Source organism: Micropterus salmoides, unplaced genomic scaffold (genome assembly GCF_014851395.1).
Source record: "Micropterus salmoides isolate LMB-PRFRI ecotype aquatic unplaced genomic scaffold, ASM1485139v1 Ms_hic_scaffold_12, whole genome shotgun sequence".
Taxonomy (NCBI): Eukaryota; Metazoa; Chordata; class Actinopteri; order Centrarchiformes; family Centrarchidae; genus Micropterus; species Micropterus salmoides.
In genome coordinates this window covers 16,021,073-16,045,088 of record NW_024040263.1, presented here as the reverse complement: position 1 = coordinate 16,045,088, position 24,016 = coordinate 16,021,073, and the positions used below count along the sequence as shown (strand labels likewise).

At 39.6% G+C, this 24,016-nt stretch overlaps 3 protein-coding genes across 4 annotated transcripts; 1 reads left to right on the top strand and 2 right to left on the bottom strand.

Moving 5' to 3' along the window:
- The first annotated feature begins 750 nt into the window (after positions 1-750).
- si:zfos-323e3.4 (volume-regulated anion channel subunit LRRC8C) lies at positions 751-9,798 on the top strand. Of its 2 annotated transcripts, none has more exons than XM_038713664.1 (3): positions 751-1,116; positions 1,701-1,859; positions 6,433-9,798. In XM_038713664.1, exons 2-3 carry the CDS (start codon positions 1,719-1,721, stop codon positions 8,719-8,721), a joined length of 2,430 nt encoding a protein of 809 aa, XP_038569592.1. In that variant the 5' UTR covers positions 751-1,116; positions 1,701-1,718; the 3' UTR covers positions 8,722-9,798. The 2 variants fall into 2 exon arrangements, with proteins under 2 accessions (XP_038569592.1, XP_038569591.1); XM_038713663.1 differs by having other exon boundaries at positions 752-1,011.
- Positions 9,799-13,814: 4,016 nt separating this feature from the next.
- On the bottom strand, positions 13,815-16,448 carry cdkn2d (cyclin-dependent kinase inhibitor 2D (p19, inhibits CDK4)). Its single transcript, XM_038713662.1, has 3 exons — positions 16,276-16,448; positions 15,729-15,887; positions 13,815-14,794 (listed from the first exon to the last, which is right to left on the bottom strand). Exons 2-3 carry the CDS (start codon positions 15,867-15,869, stop codon positions 14,441-14,443), a joined length of 495 nt encoding a protein of 164 aa, XP_038569590.1. The 5' UTR covers positions 15,870-15,887; positions 16,276-16,448; the 3' UTR covers positions 13,815-14,440.
- A 240-nt stretch (positions 16,449-16,688) lies between these two features.
- Positions 16,689-22,556, bottom strand: ap1m2 (adaptor related protein complex 1 subunit mu 2). The gene is made up of 12 exons (XM_038713661.1): positions 22,332-22,556; positions 20,892-21,048; positions 20,695-20,762; positions 20,388-20,518; positions 20,147-20,294; positions 19,253-19,379; positions 18,983-19,125; positions 18,463-18,534; positions 18,083-18,241; positions 17,811-17,936; positions 17,362-17,437; positions 16,689-17,056 (listed from the first exon to the last, which is right to left on the bottom strand). Exons 1-12 carry the CDS (start codon positions 22,371-22,373, stop codon positions 17,031-17,033), a joined length of 1,275 nt encoding a protein of 424 aa, XP_038569589.1. The 5' UTR covers positions 22,374-22,556; the 3' UTR covers positions 16,689-17,030.
- Between the last annotated feature and the right edge of the window lie 1,460 nt (positions 22,557-24,016).

Sequence of the window (24,016 nt, the reverse complement as noted above, 5' to 3'; positions counted from 1 at the left end):
TTGTTATTATTTAGCACCTAATCGCGCGCGCGTGTGTGTGTGTGTGTGTGTGTGTGTATGTGTAGAAATTTGTCATTTTAAGTTTATTCAGATTTTCAAAGCACCATTGGCCACCAGAGGGAGTAAAAGCCCTTTTGTACTGAACAAAACCTTTACCTGCTCACTGTATCATATGTAGTATTATCATACTTAACATGAATAAGTCTGTGTTACCATTTTAGGTTTCACTAGAGATACCAATACCAAGTCACATTTTTCTTTGTTTTTTCTTTATTTCTAAACCTGTGGCAAGTGTGCTATTAATCGACCACCCATGACTGCTGCCAACACATCTCATTTCCTTGCTAAACCTGGCAGGTGGACGACATAGACCATTATTATATTATCCAGGAGGAAAACTTCCCTGATTATGTGGCTTTACATGAGGATCACACTAATCTTGTCAAACACAGGAAGACCACAGCGGTGCTCTACAAAGGAAAGGTTTTAGGTTAAAACAAAAAATACTTTGAACTGTTGAAGTAACTATCCCCTACAAAATACCCTTCAATGTATTTCCGATGGATGCTTTACAGTAAATATTTTACACAAGTCAATAAACGTTAGAAACCTATTTTTCTAAATTCAGCAGGCAACATCCACATGACTAACAATAGAGTAAGACATTAAAATGGGAGTGAAATGGAATAAAATACTAAAGCCTATTGAATGACAACAGAATAAATTACCGGCAACATTAGGCATAATATTAGCTGCGAGAAGAGGTTTGGGGATGAGAGATATGTTAATTAGGTCCTCATAGTCTACAGTAGTTCGCTTTCAAGTCTTTCTTTCCTCATTGTTTGTAAAGTTAGCGCTCGAAAGTGGCTTGTTGAGGGTGGGTTTATTTTGGAAATCTCATCCGGATGTCTTCTGTTGTTTGTTGCTAAATTGACACCGGTGCGTTTTCTTTAGCGATGAAAAAATACTCCCAAGTGCCACCGGACACTAGTGGATCCTCTTCGGACGCAGGTGAGTGAAATTCACTTGGTTGATGCTGAATACGACATATTCTCGACTGTACTTCCAGATGCTGATACTTCAGGGACGAATTGAAACTATCTTGAAGACATAAAAGTGAGTGGACGTCGGTTCATGAACATGTGACACTAAAGGTGTGTGTGACTTAGCAGTTACGGAGTCCAGTAAAGTTAAGTTACCTTTGATGTGATATTGAGACTCCTCTTTTAATCCAAAAGAAAAGGCGCTGTTTAAAAAGACGATTCAATTCTTACAAAAAGTTTGGCTTGGTCTGATGCAGTGATTTGTATATTGTCACGTTTTAACACATAAGAAATTAAATGATCGAATTGATCAGCAGTTCCGTTGTACTGTTGATATTACAGAGATTGAGAATTTAATAGATTTAATAGAAAAATACTCAAACAATGCCCTCAACCCTTTCCTGAAGAAGGGTTACTTTTTATTGTTGTTTATCCAATTTAAATCCACATAGAGTACAGGAGCAGACTGATCATTATTCATTCAAGGCCATAGATACCTAAAGCTTGATGAAACCAGACAGTACTGTATATTCTGTGGTAATGTCTCTTTGTGTCCTACAACTTTAAAAACCTTTGTCAAGATGTTCTCCAGAGACTGCACTGTCTTGAAAGCCTATTTTAGCCTCTGTGTTCACAGTAACACTTTTCCTTCATCAGTGTGGAGCAGCAGCCAGGATGATCCCAGTGGGTGAATTCAGAAACTTCGGTGCAGAGCAGAACGCAAAGTATCGGGTCCTGAAACCGTGGTGGGATGTTTTCTCAGAGTACCTGTGCATTGCTATGCTTATGATTGGAGTCTTTGGGTGCACCTTGCAGGTGAGGCACCTAAAAACCAGCCACTTTGTGATATAAGCTCTTAAATCCTTAAATGTTAGCCTATGAGTGGAAACAGATGTAGAAACATCATTATTACTAATCTACTATAACCTAACCTGTCTGATGATGATATAACATTTGCATCATTTGTATCTATTGTGGCATATCAGAATAATTTAGAGAATATTTTGTCCCCATGCACCCCTCCTCTCTGTCTATGCCAACTTCTTTTATCTGACCTCCAAGTCAAGCAAAAACAGACAGAGTAACTGCACTTGTGCTCTCCTGACCCACTTTCCGTGGATTCACACCACTAACTTGGTGCTTACTTTTGCGTCTTTATTATGCAACCTTTCACTCTCAAAAAATTTATTTGAGGGCTGTCAACATGGCAATATTTTACGGCAAGTAATAGATTTGTGATTAAAATGTCTAACTTACTACTAAAAACTTAAGACTAAAACAAGCTGAGAGCTTGTGTAACGTAGTGAAATCACTGCTCATTCTCCCAGCTGAAACTACGACGGGGGGAGGCCTGAGCAATACTACTGGACTATCGCCTCTTGTAAATGGTATTACGAGACAGGATGGGCTGGGGCTAGCTTGATAATATGCTAATTTCAATAGATATCTCTGCAACACATAATACATAGACATCCTTGACATAACTTCAGAGTTGTTACTTCTTCACATTCTGTTAATAATGTTTATTAATTTTTTCAGTGTTTTAAACTAAAATTCTAGTCATGTCTTACACATTGATTGTAAATAATGAGGCAACTAAATCCTTAAAATCCTTAAAAGTAATAACATCATTATGTATAGAATGTATTTTTATATTTTCAAATTACAAATCATTTTATTTTGATACATTTGATTAAGAAGTATTTGTACTTTCTGATGTATATGTGCCCATCACTGCGGAAGGACATATGACCTTTGACCAAAATACACTCAACATCAGAAAAGAAAGCGCAGGAATTGGATTAAGTGCAGCGGACCTCATCATGATCCCTGCCCACAACATCTTCCGACCACCAAGCCAGACGAGGAAGAGAGGGAAGAGAGCTTGGACCTAATGCTATTCCACTACCCCTGGCTAATGTCCATTCGCAGGAAAATAAAATAGATGAAATAAGACTCAGGCTAACTCAGCAACAGGAAATCAGACTGTTGCTCCCTAATCTTTACAGAGACCTGGCTTGCACTCGACTCTGGTAAGAAGAGGCAAGACTGAACTTCTCTCACCGTGCCGGGAAAGACTGCCCTCACATGGATTTACTGGGCACTGTTGAGGACTGTTGCAGTCTCTTCTTCACTAATGTGAGGAACGTTGGCGGAGTACTGGATAATTAACTGTGCTGCACTGCCAATATCACCACAGTGGTCCAGTCCTGCAGAATTGCTCTCTACAACATTTGCAGAATCCAGCCTTTCCCCACAAGGGAATCAGCACAGCTCTTGGTCCAAGCAGTTCTCTCATGCATTGACTACTGCAATTTGCTTCTGGCTGGACTCCCTGCCTCTGCTATCAAACCTTTGCAACATATACAAGATGCCACAGCACGCCTCAAGTTCAATCTAACAAGGTCCTGGCCTACAAGGCTGTCAATGGAACTGCACCCACCTACCTCCAGGCGTTAATCAGACCTTATGCCCCAGATCCTCGCTCAACTACCTCTGCTGGCCGCTGGTACTTGTTTAGAGTTCACCTGGACTCTGCATGGCCTCCCTCCTTATCTTAGCCTAGCTATCTTTGTGTCTACCCGCAATGGCTAACCTAGCAATTATGAGTATTTGAAACTTGTTCTATTGATATCCTTATTCTACAGACATCGATCTATTGCTTTTTCACTTTCTTCTCATAAATGTACTAATTGTCGTTTTGAACAAAATCCCCTGCTAAATGCCCTAAATGTAAATGTAAAAGGGGGGAGGTGGACTCTTCATGGTGCTGTCTTCACAGCCCTTCACAAATCTTAAAAATAACACAATCTACAACTGGATATTGGACTTTTTCACTAACAGACCCCAGAAAGATTGCATTGGCTGACTGATAAGCCTGAAAGAGTTTTACAATCTGGTGTGTGGCTTATCAGATCATAACATGATATTAATTTCCAGAAAACTCTCAAAAAAGCGTCTAACTGAATTTAAAAATGACCAAAAGGCAACGAAGTTAATAATTCACCGCAAGGATCTTAATAAATTTGAGAATGAGTTAACAAACACTAATTGGGATGAAGTCTCACAACATAGTCAAGTGAACGAGTGTTGCGATATATTTACTTCTACAATGAGTAACATTTTAAATAAGTTCTTAAAACAATGCAAAAGGCCACAAAGAAAAGTACAGCTTCCATGGGTAAGTGATGCAGTGCGACAGCTAATTAAAAAAAGAGATTTTGCTTTCAAAACTAGATATGACACAGACCTGATGTTTTTTAAAGGTTTACGAAATCAAGTAGTAAAAGAATTGCGCAACTTAAAAGCAAACTATTATATGAAAATTCGAACTGAAGCTAAATGAAATTGTAAAGCAATGTGGAAACAAATAAATAGTTTAACTAAACCTAATGCAAATACAAATAATTCATATGAACTAAAATGTGAAGGAAAAAACATATCAGACCCTGTCCAAGTTGCTAATGCTTTTAATAAATTTTTCATTAAATCCGTACAAGATCTTGCTTCTCAATTTTCAGATAGCGAGCCCAATAGTAGCAACTTAAACATATTGTCAACAGCAAATGAGAATTCCTTTAAAATTAGAGCAGTGGATCAGGCAGTGGTATTGAAAGCTATTTCAGACCTGAATACCACTTTATGCAAAGACAACTACAACATAGACGCAGCTTTTTTTATCATTCAACCTTTGACCCATATTATAAATATCTCTATTAAAACTGGAATATTTCCAGATGCTTGGAAAAAGGCACTGGTTAACCCATCTTTAAGTCCGGGAATACTACAGACGTCAGTAACTATCGACCAATAAGTCTAGTTCCGGTAATGTCAAAAATACTAGAAACTCAATATTTAGAAACACATCAGCATATACACCCTCAACAGTATGGTTTCAGACAGAACCATTCCACTGAATCAGCTATCTGCGCATTATTGGAAAATATTGTGCAGCCGCTTGATAAAGGAAACATCGTGGGTGCAGTATTCCTGGACTTAAAGAGGGCATTCGATACAGTAAACCACAGCCGTCTTATCTCAAAACTGTCATCCTTTAACATGTCACACCAGGCATTATCATGGTTCGAGTCATACTTACAGGGCCGAGAACAATGTGTAGTTATTGATCATGTAAATTCTGCCCCATGTAAAATTAAGACCGGAATCCCTCAGGGAACCATACTGGGGCCTATTCTCTTCAGCCTGTATGTGAACGACTTGCCTGAAGTGTGTCCTGAAGTTGCCCTTCAGATGTATGCCAATGACACTGTGGTTTATGTGTCCGGCAAAGGCCCTGCTGTTATTGGCAGTACACTGACCAAAGAACTCGGGCAACAAATGACCTTAATATCAAATTGAATGGCGAACTCATCGATCAGGTAGAACAAGAAAAATACTTAGGAGTGATTTTAGATTCTCAGCTAAACTTTAAAAGTCATATTAAAAAGACTCAAGAAAAATGAAGGCCAGTATGAATTGTTTCAGAATGATCAGGAGCTGTCCGACATTTGAATGTGCTCATGTCTTTCTGAACACTATGATCCTGTCCCACCTGTCGTACTGCACCACTGTTTGGTCCCAAACCAGCCAAACTACCCTAAAGCCTATAGAGAGGCTTTATAACCGTGCCCTAAAAATTTTAGATAAAAAAGCCCATTCGATTCCATCACTGTTACATTTTAAGTAAACATAAAATCTTAAACTTTGTTAATTTTGTTAATCTTAGACATATAAAGATGTTTTTTAAACGTTTGACTGGACTTGCACCTGAGCCACTTTGTAAATTTGTGAACAGGCACCCTCCAACACCCTCCAGATCAAGAGCTGCCGCAGAGACTGTAAAGTTCCATTTCGTAAAACATCTTTTGCCCAAAATGTTTTTTCTGTGAAAGGAGCCAATCTGTGGAACTTCCTACAAATATAAAGACTTTAACTAAACTGTCCACCTTCAAAAAACAAACAAAAGCCTGGCTCATACAGCAGCAGCAGTGTGATCATTCCATATGAAATGTATATCTGTGCGTATGTGAGGTGTGCATCTGTGTGAGCCTGAGTGAATGCGTTTATTTACTACACTAACTTTTATTAGTGCTAACTGGTTACTGGACATTTTATTGTATTCACTGTAAATTTTTTACTGTTAAAAGCACTTCTAGGGACAGGTGTTGCGAATTAGCCACGGCTATAAACACTGTGATACAGGCATCGGATTGTTTTTTATGTAATAATCTATGTTTTTGTATCCCTAGTCCCTATTCAAATAAACAATAAATAAAAATAAATAAATATGTAAGGGACCATTTGTGTATGTAGGAAAATACATTAAAACATATTCCTATTAGTTTCCTTTCCCCCGTCAGTTATTCTTTTATTCATCTGTTTTCCACAGCTCACCCAAGACAAGATTGCTTGCCTGCCCAGCCACTTCACCAGCCCGACACCTGAAGCTATTGACTGCAGCCACATCCGGACTTACAGGGAGAATGAGACGTCGCAGCACACTGTGGAGAGACCTGTCAACCCCATTATCCAGGAGGTGGTTGGTCGCAAGAACAACCTAGACATCCACCAATACGAGTTTGTCAACCACTATTGCTACGAGAGGTTTGTCCACTGGTTTGCAAAGTTCTTCCCGTACCTCGTTGTGATCCACACTATGATCTTCATGGTAGCAAGCAGCTTCTGGTTCAAGTTCCCTGGGACGTCTTCTAAAATTGACCTCTTTGTTACCATCCTCGGGAAGTGCTTTGATTCGCCCTGGACCACAAGGGCCCTTAGTGAGGTTTCTGAGGAAAGAGGAGAGGAAAAGCTGGTTAGTTGGAGGAGGAACACCATGTCAAAAGATCCCACAGATCGACAAGCAGACGATGAGGAGATTGTAGGGCTTCTTCGCTCCTCGTCTGTCAAGTCTAATCCAGAGAAGAAAAGTCCAGAGCCTCAGTCTGCCCCCTCTGTCTTGGATAAGAAGGAAGGAGAGCAGGCCAAAGCTCTGTTTGAAAAAGTGAAGAAGTTCAGAACTCATGTAGAGGAAGCAGACATCTTGTATCTCATGTATGTGCTACAGACATTAGTGAAAGTCTTCAAGTTCCTTTTAATCATTATCTACACTGCTGTGCTGGTGCCAAACATTGAGATAGTAGTGCGCTGTTCTGTTCCTCCTGATCTGACAGGTTTTGATATCTATTGCTGTAACCACAACAAAGCCCATCTTTTCTCCAAGCTTGCTTACTTATATATTTTCTTTGTGGGAGTGTATGGACTTCTGTGCATCTACACCCTCTACTGGCTGTTACATAGACCTCTGAAGGAGTACTACTTTGAGCAGGTCCGGCTAGAGACGGGTATTAATGACATACCGGACGTGAAGAATGACTTTGCCTTCCTCCTGCACCTTGTGGATCAATATGATGCTCTTTATTCCAAAAGATTTGCTGTCTTTCTCTCTGAGGTCAGTGAGAGCCACCTCCATCAGCTCAATCTCAATTATGAGTGGACCACCAACAAGCTGCGTACCCGTCTCACCAGGAACACCAGTAACCAGTTGGAGCTCCACCTGATAATGTTGCCGGGGCTCCCCGACACAGTCTTTGAGATTACTGAAGTGGAATCCCTCAAACTAGAGCAAGTTAAAAATGTCACCATCCCAGCTAGTGTGGCAAAGCTAGACTTTCTTCGGGAGTTATCACTGATCTTCTGCCCTGCAAAGATCCACCTGCCTGCCCTGAACCACCTCAAGGAACATTTAAAGGTTCTACATCTAGCTTTTGAAAGTTTAGAAGAGGTGCCTGTGTGGATGTACACCCTGCATGGCCTGGAGGAGTTACATCTCAATGGACCTTTAACCAATGACGTCTCCAGAAGTGCCTCTCTGGACTCCCTTCGAGAGCTTAGAGCTCTGCGAATCCTGTCTCTCCGCTCCAGCCTTACTAAAATCCCACCCGGAGTAGTGGATGTTGCATTGCAGCTGCAGCGGTTGTGCATCCATAATGAAGGAGTCAAGCTCCAAGCTTTCAGCAGCCTGAAAAAATTAACCAACATAGTCTCATTGGAGTTAGTGGGCTGCCAGTTGGAGCGCATCCCAAGTGCTGTCTTCAGCCTTAACAATCTGCAGGAGTTGGACCTGAAAGACAACAAACTTTCAACTGTGGAGGAGATTCTGAGTTTACAGCACTGCCAACGTTTAGTGACACTCCGACTGTGGCACAACAATATCACTTACATCCCCGATCATATCAGTAAGCTGCGCACCCTGGAGACACTGGACATTAGCTGGAACAAGCTACGAAAGCTTCCCTCTCGGCTGTTTTATTGCACCAAACTCAGGCACTTGGATGTCTCCCATAACCAGCTCACCTCTCTTCCTCCAGAGGTGGGCATCCTGCAAAGCCTTCAGGTCTTCTCCGCTGCTTTCAACTCTTTAGAGACGCTGCCAGAGGAGCTCTTCTCCTGTAAAAGGCTGAAGTCGTTGGCTCTTGGAAACAACTGCCTGTCGTGTCTTAGCTCCAGAGTGGCCAACCTGGCACAACTTGTCCGTCTGGAGATTAAAGGGAACCGTCTGGAGTCTCTACCTCTGCAGATAGGGGATTGTCCCCTGCTGTCTCTCAGCGGACTGATAGTAGAGGACAACCTGCTGGACCTGCTGCCTTCAGATGTACAAAGGAGGTTGACTACTGCCTAAGTTTGAGGAGCTAAGGGCCCTCATTGACTCATCTTTTCTCAGTGTAGCATGGTGGCTGATTAGTTTGGAGAAAAGTATTAACTGAAATTTAATCCATATCATATAAAAAAGGACAAAAAGGGAAACCATAACAAAACCAGGGACCACAAACAGATAACCAAACATACAAAAATGTATTTATAAAATCAGTCACTTCAAATCTGTCAATGAATAAAAAATCAACTTGCACGTTTTTGAAAATGTATTTTATGCATTTTCTTAAATACTGCTTTTAAATAAATATTTTAAGTGTATAAGTGTCCTATAAATACCTGACTGCATTAATTTTTATGTAGCTGGTTTTACTGGTGTAGATCACACAGTAACGTAAAATTTAACAAGAAATATTATAGATTCAAAGTCAGATTAGTGCTGTGTGTATGAGTCAAGGTTTGACCTTCAAATTGTTCTGGACCAGCCTTTTCACTCAGACCCGTGTTTTGTTTACTTAATCTTTTGTGGATTCTTCAGAGCACAAGTCAAGGGTTTTCTAACTGCACTGAATCATGTTGGACAGGTTTTTACAGCGTGAAGAAGTATTTCCCACAGTGCGGTGGCTCATGTTGCTCCCTTTCAGACACTAAACAAGTGGAGGAAGAAAAAGCCTTTCACTAGCCGAATAAAAGGTATTCATCTCTCCGTTTACATATTCAGTTGAATGGAGAAAAGACTGAAATTCTACATGGGATTACGAATCAGATGCAAGTCAAGTCAGTGAGATATTCAGTGTATAACAGGATACAATTAATAATTTACAGAGAGAAGTATTGTGTAGAGTACTGTGGTTATACATATAAACATTCTTTAAAAAGTGCTTCCCTAGATTTTTTCTTTCTCTTTAGCACAATTTAACTTTTACAGTAAAATATGGGGGGAAAGGATGTGATTTCCTCAACACTGTTAAGTAGTAAGATTTTGAAATTACCTAAAAATATTGTGTTTATTTGATCGCCCATTTTGCATACATATTCTGGTGCACATTCATTTAGAGTGCCTTTTGAACACATTGAAACAAGGAAATAAAATACTTGGAATTTCCTTGTTTCTTCGTTTCTTTCTGCATTCTTTCTTGCTCTACCCCCAATGTTCCCTATGTGTAGCAGCGTGTCAGTCTGAAACTCAGACACATACGTAACACAGTTTTATGCCTCAGCCAGGGCTTCCACCGTTCAGCAGCTTCCATGGCTAAACAAAAATGGATAGAAAAAAGGGAGAAACTGCACAGTGAAAATGGGATGCCTTATGTCATAATGCTTTGTCAATGATTTACCTATTTCTTTTCCTCTTTGAAGGTGGCAGTCATATACGTCACCAGCATTAACCAAAACAGATGTTATCACATCATTTTAAGGCTTGGCTGGAAATAATTAACAATGCATGTCTCCAAGGGGCTTGTTTTAAGTTGTTATGGGTGATATCTTCAATTCAGAGGTGGTGTTCTAGTTGAGTCTGAAATGCTGCAAGTGCTGCCACAGTCATATTTTTCATTTTACATTGCCACAGTGTGCCTTCAGGCCTGTTCTACTAATGCAGTATTTGCCTTTTATTTACCTAGAAAAATCAGATTGGGAAGCTTGCTCCTCCCATGGGAGTTTCTGTTGTTCCAAAGTCTGAAATGGCAGGATGCACTTCCTGCAGGCTATGATTCCCTGCAGCTTGATGAACTGAAAGCATCTGAAAGTGTGAAGTGAAGTGTAGACAGTTTACAGTGACTCACCATCTGTAATTTCACCATCACGTTGTCAGTAGGACTTACGGTAAAGTGGTTCAGTTCATTGTTCATCAAATGTTTAATTGTTTTTCCACTGACTGACTACCTTGGTTGATTTCAAACACTCAAACACAATCAATTCTGAAGTCTATCTTAATACAACGCTCACATGCCCATGGATACATTGAAAGTGTTATTGGTCACTGTAATTATTTCTCTGGTCCATATGGACCATGAAGTGAGACTACAGCAAGGAACAACTGTCCAAAAAGAGGGAATTTCTAAAATAACAGACTAAAATAACATATTTTGGCTAATTCAGGCAGTGTTTTATGTAACAGTAAGAATATTCAGTACTTTAAATGTACCATCAACCACCACCGAATCTGTTCAAGGGTTAATTTAGCATCAGCTGAAATTTTAAACATACAAGGGATGTGGAGTTTGTCCACCATTTCTTATAATGTAGTTGTTTTAGGAGGGTGTCCTGTATGGACAGGAGGAATTATATTAAGAAAAGATGCAAACCTATCCTTTAACTCCTTTTCCTGGAGCCCAAGGCGATGTCTTCAATATCTTGTTTTGTTTGACTCACTGCCCAATATCCAAAGAGAGTCATTTTACTAAAATGTAAGGAAAAGACACGGAAAAGCTGCACATTCTCACATTTCATTACTTGGAACCATAAAACATTTGGCATATTTTCCAACAATGAATAAAAATTTAGTTGCCAGTTAATTTTCTGTAAATCGACCTACTGATGCAGCTCTAAAACAGCGGTAAGGGGCATCCTTATGCTGTTGACCATGTAATTGCAACATCCCCAAGTTAGAGTCGGTTGGAGGCCTTTGTTGCATGTCATCCCCAATTTCTCTCTTCAATTCCTGTCTGTTCTCCTCAATCTGTTACCTTATAAAGGAAAACGCTACCCAAAAATACTTTAAAAAGGTGTACACTGTGACCACTTAGATGTATTCAGTCAGAGTTATAATATTCGTATTGTCATCATAACTTATTTTCCCTCAGTGTTGTCATCATTTGTTCCCTCACTGCTTTGCGTGTCTTTTCCACATTAGTGAGGGAGTAGGCTGATAGTGATTTTTTAAGTCTACTCCTACTACCTCTTGAGGTTACCTCACTGTTACTGTATCTCTCCCTCGCTGCAGAATAAACAAACCACAACAGTGTTGATACTGTAAAGGGAGTATTTGCTCATCTAGCAAGACACCCACACTTGCTCAGTGAAGTCATGGAGCTCTACCTGGTGGCTGGAGGCAGGTCTGTCTAAGGCGGCATGTTTCACTAACATGTTTGCAACTCTTTTGTGAGGGTGTGGACACATACTGAAATATTATTTGTGGCTGTTACACAAGATGAGGGAGGGGTCGCACAAGAGATGGAGAAGCAGACTTCTGACCCGGACGTTTGCTGTTTGCTGAAAATATGGGCGGGGAAGGTGAATCACTTATTTTTTGTTTTCTTTCCTCAACAATGATGAACTACCCTTGAGGGCTGCATTTAAACTCAAGCTGCTAGAGTAGAGTTGTTCATTACCTAAATGTCAAATACTGTGGTTGGACTGTGCATCTCCCAGCAGGTGTGCATGTGTGGGACTATGTAAATCTGAAACAGGAAGGTGACAACAACATGCAACTGCAGACTGCAGGCTATTAAATCCAGTGGTGGAAGACTTATTTGAAGCTTTTACTTAAGTAAAAGTAGCAACGCCACAGTTAGCCTTCAAATTTTACTTGAGTAAAAGTACAGAAGTATTATCAGCATATGCAAGTATTATCAAATGTACATAAAGTATCAAACAAAATACTCATAACGCAGAAAAAGTGAGTCATGTCATGTGAGTGTTTAATATTACTATTAGTAGCTAATCTATATTTACAGAGTACTTTAATCATATTTTTATGAGCTATTTATACATCTTTATCAGTAAAGTACTTGAGAAAGTTACTTTAATTAATAGCAAAGGCTCAGTGCAAGCTTTCTCTGTAAAATCAATTCAGATAATTGGTCAAAGTTTAAATTACATTTAAATGTGTTTCAGACAAGATGTGCTGACACTGTGACAAATGCACATGAAGCACATGTAAATAACATACACAGCCTTTCTGTGACATCTCTATAAAGCGGTCCGGCAGCACAGAACTATATCTCCTCTGTGGGCTGCCAAAGTTGGCCCGTGGCACACAAGCAAACAAAATACCCATTGTACTATAAGAGCCCTGAGTACAAACATCAGCAAACTCTGCCACCGTTACCTACAGGCTTCAACAAAACAGGGCCCTCCATTCATTTTGAGTTTCAGTACAGTTATCTGTATGACCTTTGAGAGGGCTTTCACTGCGCAGTGCATTCCAGTGTGGAGTTATTATAAATGCCCTTGATAATTCAACCTTGGGGAAGTGCCGAACACTTGAGGATGAATATAACACGGGGAACAAAGTACAGAAAGCACACTGATTTGTCTCTTAAGGCAGAATATGTCAGATTGCTATGAATGTAAAGGAAAATGTTATTAATGTGGTTTAACAAAGTCCTCCAAAATGATCATCATTTAATTGTGTTGTTTTCTTGTTTGTATGTTTTTTATTGATAAAAGACTACTATTAATAGAACTGTAAAGACTGAATAAAAAATTAATAAATATGTCAGTCAGTTGTTCCTAAAATTTTTGCTTTATGACCACTGATGTCTACTCAGAACCCCTCGTTGCATTTGCCATTGAGTTGTGAGCAGTTTCAGATTTTTTACATTTAGATCATTCTTACAGGCCAGAGGAGGTAAAGTATTTCACAAGGAAAGCACTAATTAAAGAGAAGTGTTTATGTAGCATAAATTTGTTCTGTCACCTTTTTTATCTTGTTAATTATCTTGTCTTATTTCCAATATAAGTCAGTTGACCAATTAATCAGTCATTTTGAGATAATCTGCATCAGTCGATACCCGCACCCTTAAACACCAGTCATGTTCTGAAATCTACAGCATAACCCAATGTATTTTTCTATTTCATTAATTGATAACTCCATCTAAACCAAGTTACTGGCTGAGAGAACCATGTTATATTAGATTGTTCTCTACATGCAATGGAATTACATGTGACTTTTCTTTTGATATCTGCATTTTATATCTGCAATCAGCTGCCCTGCTTTCCAAATATTAGAATCGGCCATTGAGAAACCCCTATCAGGCGACCACTAGTGATCATATGTAAAGTCAGGTCTTTAAAGATCCAAAATCCCAGAACAATACTCAGTGGTAGCTACAGTCAGTGTCTTGCCAACTTCTGCGTAGCTAAACCAGTATACTGTTTAAAATGAAAACTATGACCTCAAGTTCAACACTTTTATTTTGTGTTTTCTTCTTCAAATAGCAAAGTGAATAATCTCACTTTTGTATAAGTATTTATATAAATAACATTTCAACAAATCACAATAAATGTTGCTATTTACAAAGTCACAGGAATATTCAGTCTTATTCCAACAATAAATAAGAGTAAATTCAAAGTCTAAGTACATTTAATAGAGAGAAGTTACAAGAGAAACAAAACTATGAAAAGCAATCAGGGTGCACCATGTCAAGTTTTGTAGAAATGGTTAAAAACACATACAATGTATCAACTGTTACAATTCATACACAATGGAAATAAGGCAATGATTACAAAACACTGGGGGAACTATCTACAAATGTGCACTCCCAATTAATAGGGAAAACATATAGGTGCCTAAATTGCACTGTGCAAAAGAGGTGTCTACTGTATATAGCCACCTATCCAATGAAAATAAGCTGCCAAGACAATATGTCCTGTGTCACATATTAATGCTGAGCCACTATTAACAAAAAAAATAAAATAAAAAAAAGTATCCTTTACACAGCAATGAATTCAAGTCACCAGGTTTGAAGCAAAAAAAGTTAGGTTAGGGTCACCCAGAAAGCACCCCGCACACAGACTTCTGACTAACTATGAATGTGAGCAAAAAGCAAGTCAATCATATCGGGCAAACGTGAAGCTCGGGCCACGTCTATCGCTGTCTGACCGCTGACGTTGGCATGCTTCAGGTCAGACCGTGGCGCCAAGAACTCCACGACATCACGGTGGCCTTCTCGGATGGCGATGTGGATAGGCAGGGCACCACTCTGGTCCGGGATGTTTACCAAAGCGCCGTACTCCACCAGAACCTGCACAGTGTCCAGGAATCCTGTCCGGGCTGCATCATGGATGGGCGCTATCCCGTGTTTGTCCTGCACGTTGGGATCTGCTCCTTTTTCCAACAGCAAACTGGCGATCTTGGAGTTCCCCATCATCATCACCTGTAGGAGATATCAGAGGAGTGGTGAAGAGAGCAATTCAGCACCTGTGTGTAGATGGCATGCTGTGACCATAAATTCTCTAAAAGTTTCATGTCAAGGATCTCCTAGGAGATCTAATCCTTATTAATGTTTCTTTTAGTCTAAATCTGTAAAGTGGGACCTGGTGAAGAATTAAATACAGTAGCTGTCTATAGTGTTAATGAGAATATAAAAATCTGTATTGAGTCATCTTTATACAATCAGTTGTCAGTCTATCAGGTACACCTAAGTGAAACAATTGCAGTCTAATACAACAGTATCTTCACAAAGGTTATAATGTTCAGGTTTTTTTTTTTTAAAGTGTTTTAGAGACATGTTGATTATTCTTTTTTAAAATCATACTAAGGGGTGTTTCTATTTAGCAGAGCTGAAAAAATTAATTGGTTTAAAAGTAAATTATCAGGCAAAACTTCCAAACATTATCTGGATGTGTCTTCTCAAATGTGAGGACTAGCTGATTTTCTCTTTATTTTAAAGTCAATTAAATATTTTGGGGGTTTTGGACTGCTGGTTGGACAAAACAGGCAATTTGAAGACGTCGATTTTATCCAGCTTCTGACTTTTAAAGAATAAAATGCATTTGACTGCCATTTGTTTGAAGTTTACCTTGTATATTGCCAAATGAGTGTATAACCTCTTTTTTTATTAATTTCTATCATCACATATTCAACATTTTGCAGGTTTCCAGGTACTAACTTACTTGATTCTGACATAAAACATCCAGAACATTTCTTCTGGAGAGAAAAAGTTAAGAAAAGCCTTGTGTCCTTTTTATGTCAAGAGCAAAGGAAGAGTCTGTAACCGAAGAACCACCTGGACTAACAGTAACGTTATATGTTTGTATGCAGTTGATATATACTTAAATATATCAGCATTTCTTCGACTTGGTCCTCACCTGTAGCGCAGTCCTGCCAAATTCATTGAGAGTATCAGGATGCACTCTGCATTCCTCCAGGATCCTCAGCACCTCGCTTGTATTTCCTTTGGCTGCTGCCGCCGTCAAAGCTTTACCGGCATCCATCTGACTAAGGACCATTATAGTCTCTCTTTCTGCCTGTTCAGTGGGAGATGTACAAAAACACTTACACAGACATTCAACCACGGGCTCCTCGTGATGGCAATAACAGTGTAATGAACACTAAAGACGGACGCCAGGATTCAGGAAGATTAACTTCGGCTACTAGAGCTAGCTACTAACTTAAAGCATCCGGGCTAACGTAAGCTTCAGTTCCCCGTTGACGCCATATTATTTGAATGTGCTAGCGTAATGTTACATCAGGTCTTGGTAACACATCGTGCGTTTAAACAACAAAGCGGTGTTAAAACATTTGTTCTACCTAGAGACGGTTCGCCTCAACTGAATTAGAAAAACAATTAGCATCCAGGCTAACCGCTAACATTAAAACTAGAAAAAGGGACAGAGCCTTTAAGCATAACGTTACCTTGTTCGGTTCCTTAAGATCCACAACGTCGCAAGATTTTCGATCCCGCTATTTCTAAAGACCAGTATTTTTTAAATACAATCCAAACAAGGAAGGTTTATCAACATTAGAAAATACATTTGCGCGCTGAGATCTACACAGCCGTGTCTCCGTACTACAATTTACAAACATTGGAGAGAACACACGCTGACCAATCACAGCTCGTCCAGAGGGCGTTGCTCTTCCATATATGGTTAAAGGGGCGGCGTTACAACTCTGTTACTACACCATCACTGTGGTAACAGCCACGGTCGACCAATCAGAGCCCGTACCGAAGAAAGCGGGCGATTCGTATACGTTGATATCTTCAAAAGCAGTTCATTCACATTTCTGACCTTTGGTTGTATTTCTACAGAAGCAAGTGTGCAAAAAAGGCGGGTGTAAGTTTTTAATTTTACGCGGAATTTGGTGACTGTAATTGCACAATGCGTTACTACAACATGAGGACAAAATCTGCCATATGGTGTTGCAAACAAGAAAAACACAGACACAACAAACATACAGAACTTTGTACAAATTAAGGGAATAATTTCATTGCATTTACATAATTTGCAGTGGTCCCGCAATAGTAACATTAAAATCAAGTTGCACATAGATTTCACAGATAAAATAAGATCACTGACAGGTGAAATGTCAAGACTTCCTTTCAATCAAGTGATCAATGATGCTTGACTCCAGGTGCTGGAAGTGATAAATATCCAGTGATTCCTCAGGCTTTATACATTGGTCCTCAGCTGGTAGTCTAAACAAAAAAAAAAAAAACAAATGTAAGGGAAAATGATGAAGCAAAATGTGATTCAAATGCTTCTATTCTATATTATTTATATATTTCTACATTTATTTATGTTGACTGTATGTTTGTCTACATGTAGCAACTTATCACCACAGCAAATTCCTCCTATGTGTAAAACACTACTTGGCAATAAAGTTCCTTCTGATTCTGATTCATCCATGTGTATCTGACTGACCATTTGCTTATATAGTACAATATGTCTAGAAAACAGAATGTCACATTAAACTGACGTTTAATAGAAAATATGAATGTACCTCCACTCTGTGTAATGTACCGGACCCACGGTAAAGCCTGGTAACCACTTTTCTCAATGATCTTCATATATCGCACCTGTTAAAAAAGAGTGAGTGAGACAGAGAGACACAACGCGTTCAGGCAAGAAAGACCATCGGCAATAAAATGAAATCTAGTTTGCCAGTCTGAGCACATAATATAATCTCTTACAGGACCTGACTTGACTATCCACAGGCTATAAACTGTACACGACCCATGCAAAGCAGGCCTTATCAGGTGAGATCGGTAAGAGCTTTATAATTGTCCAATTGATATAAACAAGGTGTAACACGTTCTGACAGGCCTCAAATCCACAATAAATGGGTTTTGCTCTCAGATGGACCACATGACTCATGCTGCCACAGGCATTATTCTGTGGTTGTTTGACACTAAAAGAAGAGCATCAGCATAAACACACACACACACACACCTGTATTCCTGACACTGTGAAGTATGGGATTTCAAATTTGACGGTAATGGGAGGTTTGCCCTCAAGCTCATCTTTCTCCACACTGGGCAGACCAAAATGAGCTCTCATTAGAAACTCTTTTCCTCCCTGGACGGATGGATGGACGCACACATAGACAAATGGATTAGACAGAGAGACGAAGAGGTAAACTACAATGCAATATACATTAAGAAAGTAACAGAATTTGAAGCCAATGTGCTTTGCATATAACAAACTGAGTTGTGATTTCTCACAGGGAAAGACTTGATGGTCCACACCACCAGGTTCTTCTCAGGCACATATTTGGCATGGCCTGTGCTGGTTTTGAACTTGGGTGAGTCGGCATCACTGGGGACGGGGACCCTCACCTCCACATTATTTGCCACAGACTGTTTTTTAAATTGTCCCTTTGCCTAGAAACACAACACAATATAACAGGGAGCAACAACAGGAGACACAAGTTTGAGACGACCAGTAACACTAACCACAACCGAATAACATTTGCTTTAATTCTTGTGCTTTTCAAGCTTTAACTGTTTGTTTCACCATTCCCAAAGTATACATCTCCAGTGACATGAAATATTTAAAATAAGATTTTGTTGCCAGTGTATTTGAAAATACAGTTGGTCAGTACCTTAACCATGATTTCCACTCTACTGTGAGAGAATTTCTCTATGATCGATTCAATCCATATCAGAGGCTTCACCTGTAAGAGATGAAGGATGGGGTTTGAGCAAAATTAAAACTACATATACATGCTTTCTGGAGATACATATGCATATTATTCAGTATACATATTCATTTAAGTTGTGTGTGTTTACATAGATAGTCCTATAAGGTGCAATTTGGATTGTGGAGCTGCACTACTAGACTCATAATTTCTGCACAATGAAAGTTCTTGTTTTATTTATTACACCTAAATAAATCAAGCCTTATTAATGTATCTATCTATATATCTATCTCTCTCTCTGTCATTTCTGACAGGTAGAATATGCCACGAGCAACATCAGCAATTTTGGTACTCTGACCTTCTAAACATACATGTATTTACATGACTTTGGTTTAAAGCATGTCACTAATGCAATGTGTGAGGCATAAACATATCACATGGTGTAAGTTACGAAAGTAAACGATTTAGTGTGAATTGGACTAACATGGGTGTTGATGCGGTAGGACATGAGTTCAGACTCCCCATCTGGAGGAATGAAGGAGATTGTTCGGTCACTGTCGAAGCGAGAGAGACGGACACACTGGTGGAACTTCACGTCCTCCATCACCACTGTCTTTCCCTTGTCACCTGAACACAAACACGACATAAATCAGTGCTATTAACTTAAACACAACCAAAGAAGATGGATTAGCTACACATCCAGCTGGATAAGTGGAGTAGTAGATGGACATGGTTAGACAGGCTGAGTACGTACGTCCGGTGAGAGCAAAAAGCACTCGATCATTAAGGCCCAGCCGCAGTTCAGGCATCCCAGAGAGCATGGTTTTGAGCTTGATGCTGCCCACAATGTCACTGCTCATCACACTGCCATTGGCATTCACCTGACCGAAACAATAAGCAGTGATGAATCAATCAGAAGAAACTTTAAGATATATTTGGGAGCGCTTTTCGACTTTAATCGACAGGACAGTGGATATCGGTAGGAAATGAGGGAGAAAGAGATGGGGAGTGCGACACATAGGAAAGGTCCACACATCAGTTTCGAACCTTGGCCAAAGCAGTAAGGACTCAGCCTTGTACACGAGGCACGTGCTCTACCAGGTGAGCTAAACCACTCCCCTAGGAGGAAACTGTTTAACTGAATAAATCATACTAATCTGATTCAGTTAATTACATTAAACAGTAAACACAGAAGTAAAAAAACATCCCAAGATATAGTGTGAATTTCTACTGTGTATGTTTTCTTATACTACGACTTATGACACTACTACAGTACTTAAGCTACTAATATGAATGGCTGAGTGTAAAAGCAAACTTCACTTAAAATATACTTAGTAATTACTATACAGAAAATGTATGCAGTTCTTGCTCTATTATGGCCTATTCAGCACAACAAATTTACCTTTAACAATGTAAAAAAAAAAATTAATAATACAAATGTGCAAAGATATAATAATACTTTAGAATACATTTAGCAATACAGTGACTGCCCAACTGATCCATTTACTCTAACTTTTATGAATTATAAATGAACCCAGGATCCTGTGGTAAACAAAACAGGTGATATCCAGTTTTTACAAGCCAAGCAGATTTTTTAAGACAGCTCTGAGTGACTTAAATAATGAATATGCCCTATATCCCATCTTACCAGTACGTTGATGGACTCGATGACATCAATAAAGACCTCATTCTTCTTGTATTTGATCCCCTCTGACCTCCAGGAGACAGCGTTGGTGACTGTGGTCGGCACCTTGGACTTTGCCACCTCAAGCTTGGCACCTTCCTGAGTGATGTATCTGAAAGAGGTGAGGTGAGAAGAGATGACCTGCTGTGATATGTACAAATACTTAATATTTATATGTCTGCATGTGCGTCTTGCGGCGTCTCACTCCTGTAGGATCTTGCTGTCGGTAGTCTGAGGGAAGCCAAAGTCCATCAGCTCATCTAGCAGCTCATAGACAACCACAAAATTGTCCTGAATGCTCTCCTCCTCCAGCTCTTTGAAGTACTCCGTGAACACCTGCAGGATACGCACAGAAGACATCAGCCTTACCTGTTGTGGGTCTGAGTTACAGAATGTTTTTACTTTGGATTATCACTATCTTTGTTTGCCATCTTCCACTGGCTCTTCATATAAATACACATTATAAATATTTACAAGAAACATTATAAGTCAGTACTGTATGTGTGACTCACCTCAACTAGTTTGTATAAAAATGAGTACACAAGGGAGGCGTTAGAGTTCTTGTTCGTAGTGGCCACCACTGTGCCGAGATCAGGTCAAGGAGTATTTTACACATTCATGTTTTGTTAGAGTCAAAGGATGTAACAAATGATATTCTCTTGAATGTGTTTTACTTGTGAGGCTCATGCCACATGTAGGACAAGGATACGGTACAGGTTGCTGTGTTTGATCCACATGAAGTGAACATTGCCACGTGACAGCACGGGGCAGAGAAGCCCTTCCTCGTCATGTTGCATGAGTAAAGGCATGAAGTGGTCGATCTCTGCCATGTCCACATCACCTTTGTAGTTCCGACAAATCAGCACCTGAGAACGGAGGATAACACCACAAGGTTATCAGACAGCTGTGTGTTAAACTAAATCTGCAATTGAAGTAGTATAGAAGTAATATTTTGCACCTGCTGTTGGCCTAGAAAGGAACACAGATACCAACAATGATATATTAGGTAATATTCAAATAACTGTATGTTTCAGAAAAAAATTTGGCAACTTAATTTGGTGACTTCTTTGTTACCCAATTGTGAATCACAGTAGTTGATTAATTGATTAGTCAGTGCACTTTAATTTTGATTCCTGAACTGTCCTTAATATCAGTGACAGTTTCTAGTTCTAGCCTCTCAGTTGTAAGGATTTGCTGCTTTTCTATTATTTTAAATGAAATCTCTTTAGTTTTTTGTCTGTTATTGGGAGAAAACAAGCAATCTAAAGATATTAGCTTAACTAGAGCAGACGATTAAGTGAGAAAATTATCAGAAGGTTAATCCATAATACATGAGTAATAATCATAATAATCTACCATTGTTCTGCAGAATGCAGGATTTTTACTTGTAACAGAGTATTTTAACAGTGTATTATTAGTAGCCTACTTTTATTTAGGTAAAGGATCTGAATACTTTCTCCACCACTGATTGCACGTTCAATAGAAATTCGTGATTTAGGGCAGCGCCATTACACTGTTACATAATTAAGTAGAACGGGTAGGGGCTTACAAATTCTGTCACTTAAACCCTGTAACCTTCATAATTTAAGAACAATGACCTACTGTAGGTCTGGAAAGAAACCTTAAGATTATAGCTTGCTGCAGATCAGATCAAATTAAATATCACGTTACGTTTTGCTGTACACAAGTTACACCGCCTTTTAATGTGAACACCTGAAACCATGTGTGTAGTTCCCGTTTCTCGGTAACACTAACGTGTGTGTCAAGTTACATTTATCTGTCTGGAGAGAAAAGGATGTTTGTGTCATGCGCCGTGACAACAAAAAGATGGTGATACATACGTCACAACTGGAAGCTGCAGGTGTGTGTTGCAGCACAACTGGTCACTTTCAGTCAAGTTATTTAAGGCCGTATTTCCACTGACAGCCGTATCCCGGAAGTAAAGTAGAGAAGGCCAATGAATGACTGTGTCGCAAGCTCTAATTAATTATTAACGACGCAAAAGCTGCCAATTGTTAACATTCAACAGTTTAAAAGGTAACATAAACAGCCAAAATACGGAATAAGAGTAGGATTTTATAGCTTGTGTAGCTGAAAAAGTCATGGAAGCAATTGTGAGTGGGCTATCTATACTCTAGCATTGTCATACCTTCCCCTTCAGGTCCAACACAAATATAGCTGAGGCAGACATCGTGTTTGTACCCACAGCAGCTCAACATGCGAGTCCACGAATCCACAAAGTCAAGTTTAAAGTCCAACTCGAGTCTTCACTGGTTTGAATTTGCTTTCTCCATCCAAACTAAGGTGAGAGGCTTTCATCAGCCTGAGGTGATCGATCTTGAGCGCCACCGTTTCTTTTTCTTTAAGGTGACGTCATCACTTGCAGGTAAAACATTTACCAGCTCACCTGAGCAGCAGGGGGAGGGATAGAAGGGGAAGGAGAAGGGTGTGCTGCTCAGTTTGTCCGCTAGAGAGCGCCACAGACAAACAAGTCATAGCAGGGACAAAACGTGTGTGACACCACGTTGAAGAGTCAGGCTGCGTTTATCCTTTTCTCTCAAATGGGAAAATGTTTGGTTTCTTTGACCACAACAGAAAAAGGCCAAATAAGGGCACTTTGTATCATATAGCCTACATCTTATCCTACTCATGGCCAAATTGTTTTCAGCCATAACTCTACCAGCAAACCTTTTTTTACCCTTGCTCTGGGAAATGAAATAAAAAAACTGCAAACAACCTGTCAAAAGTTTGTCTGTGTGTGTCTATCAATGTTTTTATTTAAATCTGGGCTTATGTGTCACGGTAAGAAAAGCACAGGGATAAATAATACAATGAATGATGGCTGAATTCCATTTAGCTGCGTCATTGTCAGGGTCTTGCTGGCTCACTCTAATGGCTTACTGGGGCACTTAGAACAGATACTCTTTTGTAATTGAATTAATTTTATCCTCAAGGTAAATATTGTGCAGCAACACAGGAGTCTCCTACTACAGAGCTTCAATGATTTAGGAATCAATTTATCATCTGAAAGAGCTCACTGTTTACTGGCTTTTAATTATATATAACATGACATAATTAGATTTGAAATATGGCTGTTGTGCACATTTCCAAAAACTGTCAAATACCTTGTAAAGTAAACTTAGAGTTTTAAATGTTCTTGAGAAACAGCAATAGTGTGTCGGCCTTGACTTAAGGCATCATTGCCTTATCTGTATCTGAAGGACAGATTGCAGTTTTGCAGAACACCCTCAAAAAGAGAAAGCGTATCTTAATATACTGTACTTGTAGAAGGTTTTTATTCTCCAGAAGGCACACTTCTGCTCTACCTTTTATCTGGGAGTGTGTGACCTGCAGCCTCTGGCCTCATGGTTGCAGAATCACTAATCACATGCTCTGTGGGCTTCTTAAGCCATAAAGCTTGCTCTACATGATCTCCACATTTTACCAGCCGTCCTTTGGGCCTCTCTGTTTGGTATCATGCCCTAGATCCCAACCTCCATCCATATTCCTATGCTTCTTATCAGTCATGTGTAGGAAGGCCGGGACTAAGAATAACACACTGCCATAACAGAGGCGTGTGAATGTGTGCCTCTGAGGGCCTTTTCCAATATCCCACTCCTTTTGTCCATATAGGTTTGGGTCTCCTTATCTGGACTATGTTTACCCAATGAGACATGACCATATCTGAGCTATAAATGAGATAGCCGCACCTTTAAAATGTTGTGTTCACACAGGATATGAGCCATAGTAGGATGTCCTTGCTAAAGGACAGACGATGTCTAAAACCAGTTCAGTCACATTTTTAACAGGAGAGGCCATTTTACCCACTTCCCA

What these genes read in the sequence shown, in the direction of transcription:
- si:zfos-323e3.4 (XM_038713664.1), top strand. Translation starts at nt 1,719, where the DNA reads ATGATCCCAGTGGGTGAATTCAGAAACTTCGGTGCAGAGCAGAACGCA. An exon ending in TCTTTGGGTGCACCTTGCAG is followed by an intron (nt 1,860 to 6,432) that starts GTGAGGCACCTA and finishes TGTTTTCCACAG; the next exon opens with CTCACCCAAGACAAGATTGC.
- cdkn2d (XM_038713662.1), bottom strand. Translation starts at nt 15,869, where the DNA reads ATGGTCCTTAGTCAGATGGATGCCGGTAAAGCTTTGACGGCGGCAGCA. An exon ending in TTGGCAGGACTGCGCTACAG is followed by an intron (nt 14,795 to 15,728) that starts GTGAGGACCAAG and finishes TATCTCCTACAG; the next exon opens with GTGATGATGATGGGGAACTC.
- ap1m2 (XM_038713661.1), bottom strand. Translation starts at nt 22,373, where the DNA reads ATGTCTGCCTCAGCTATATTTGTGTTGGACCTGAAGGGGAAG. An exon ending in CAAACACAGCAACCTGTACC is followed by an intron (nt 20,763 to 20,891) that starts GTATCCTTGTCC and finishes ATCTCGGCACAG; the next exon opens with TGGTGGCCACTACGAACAAG. An exon ending in CCTACCGCATCAACACCCAT is followed by an intron (nt 18,535 to 18,982) that starts GTTAGTCCAATT and finishes CATCTCTTACAG; the next exon opens with GTGAAGCCTCTGATATGGAT.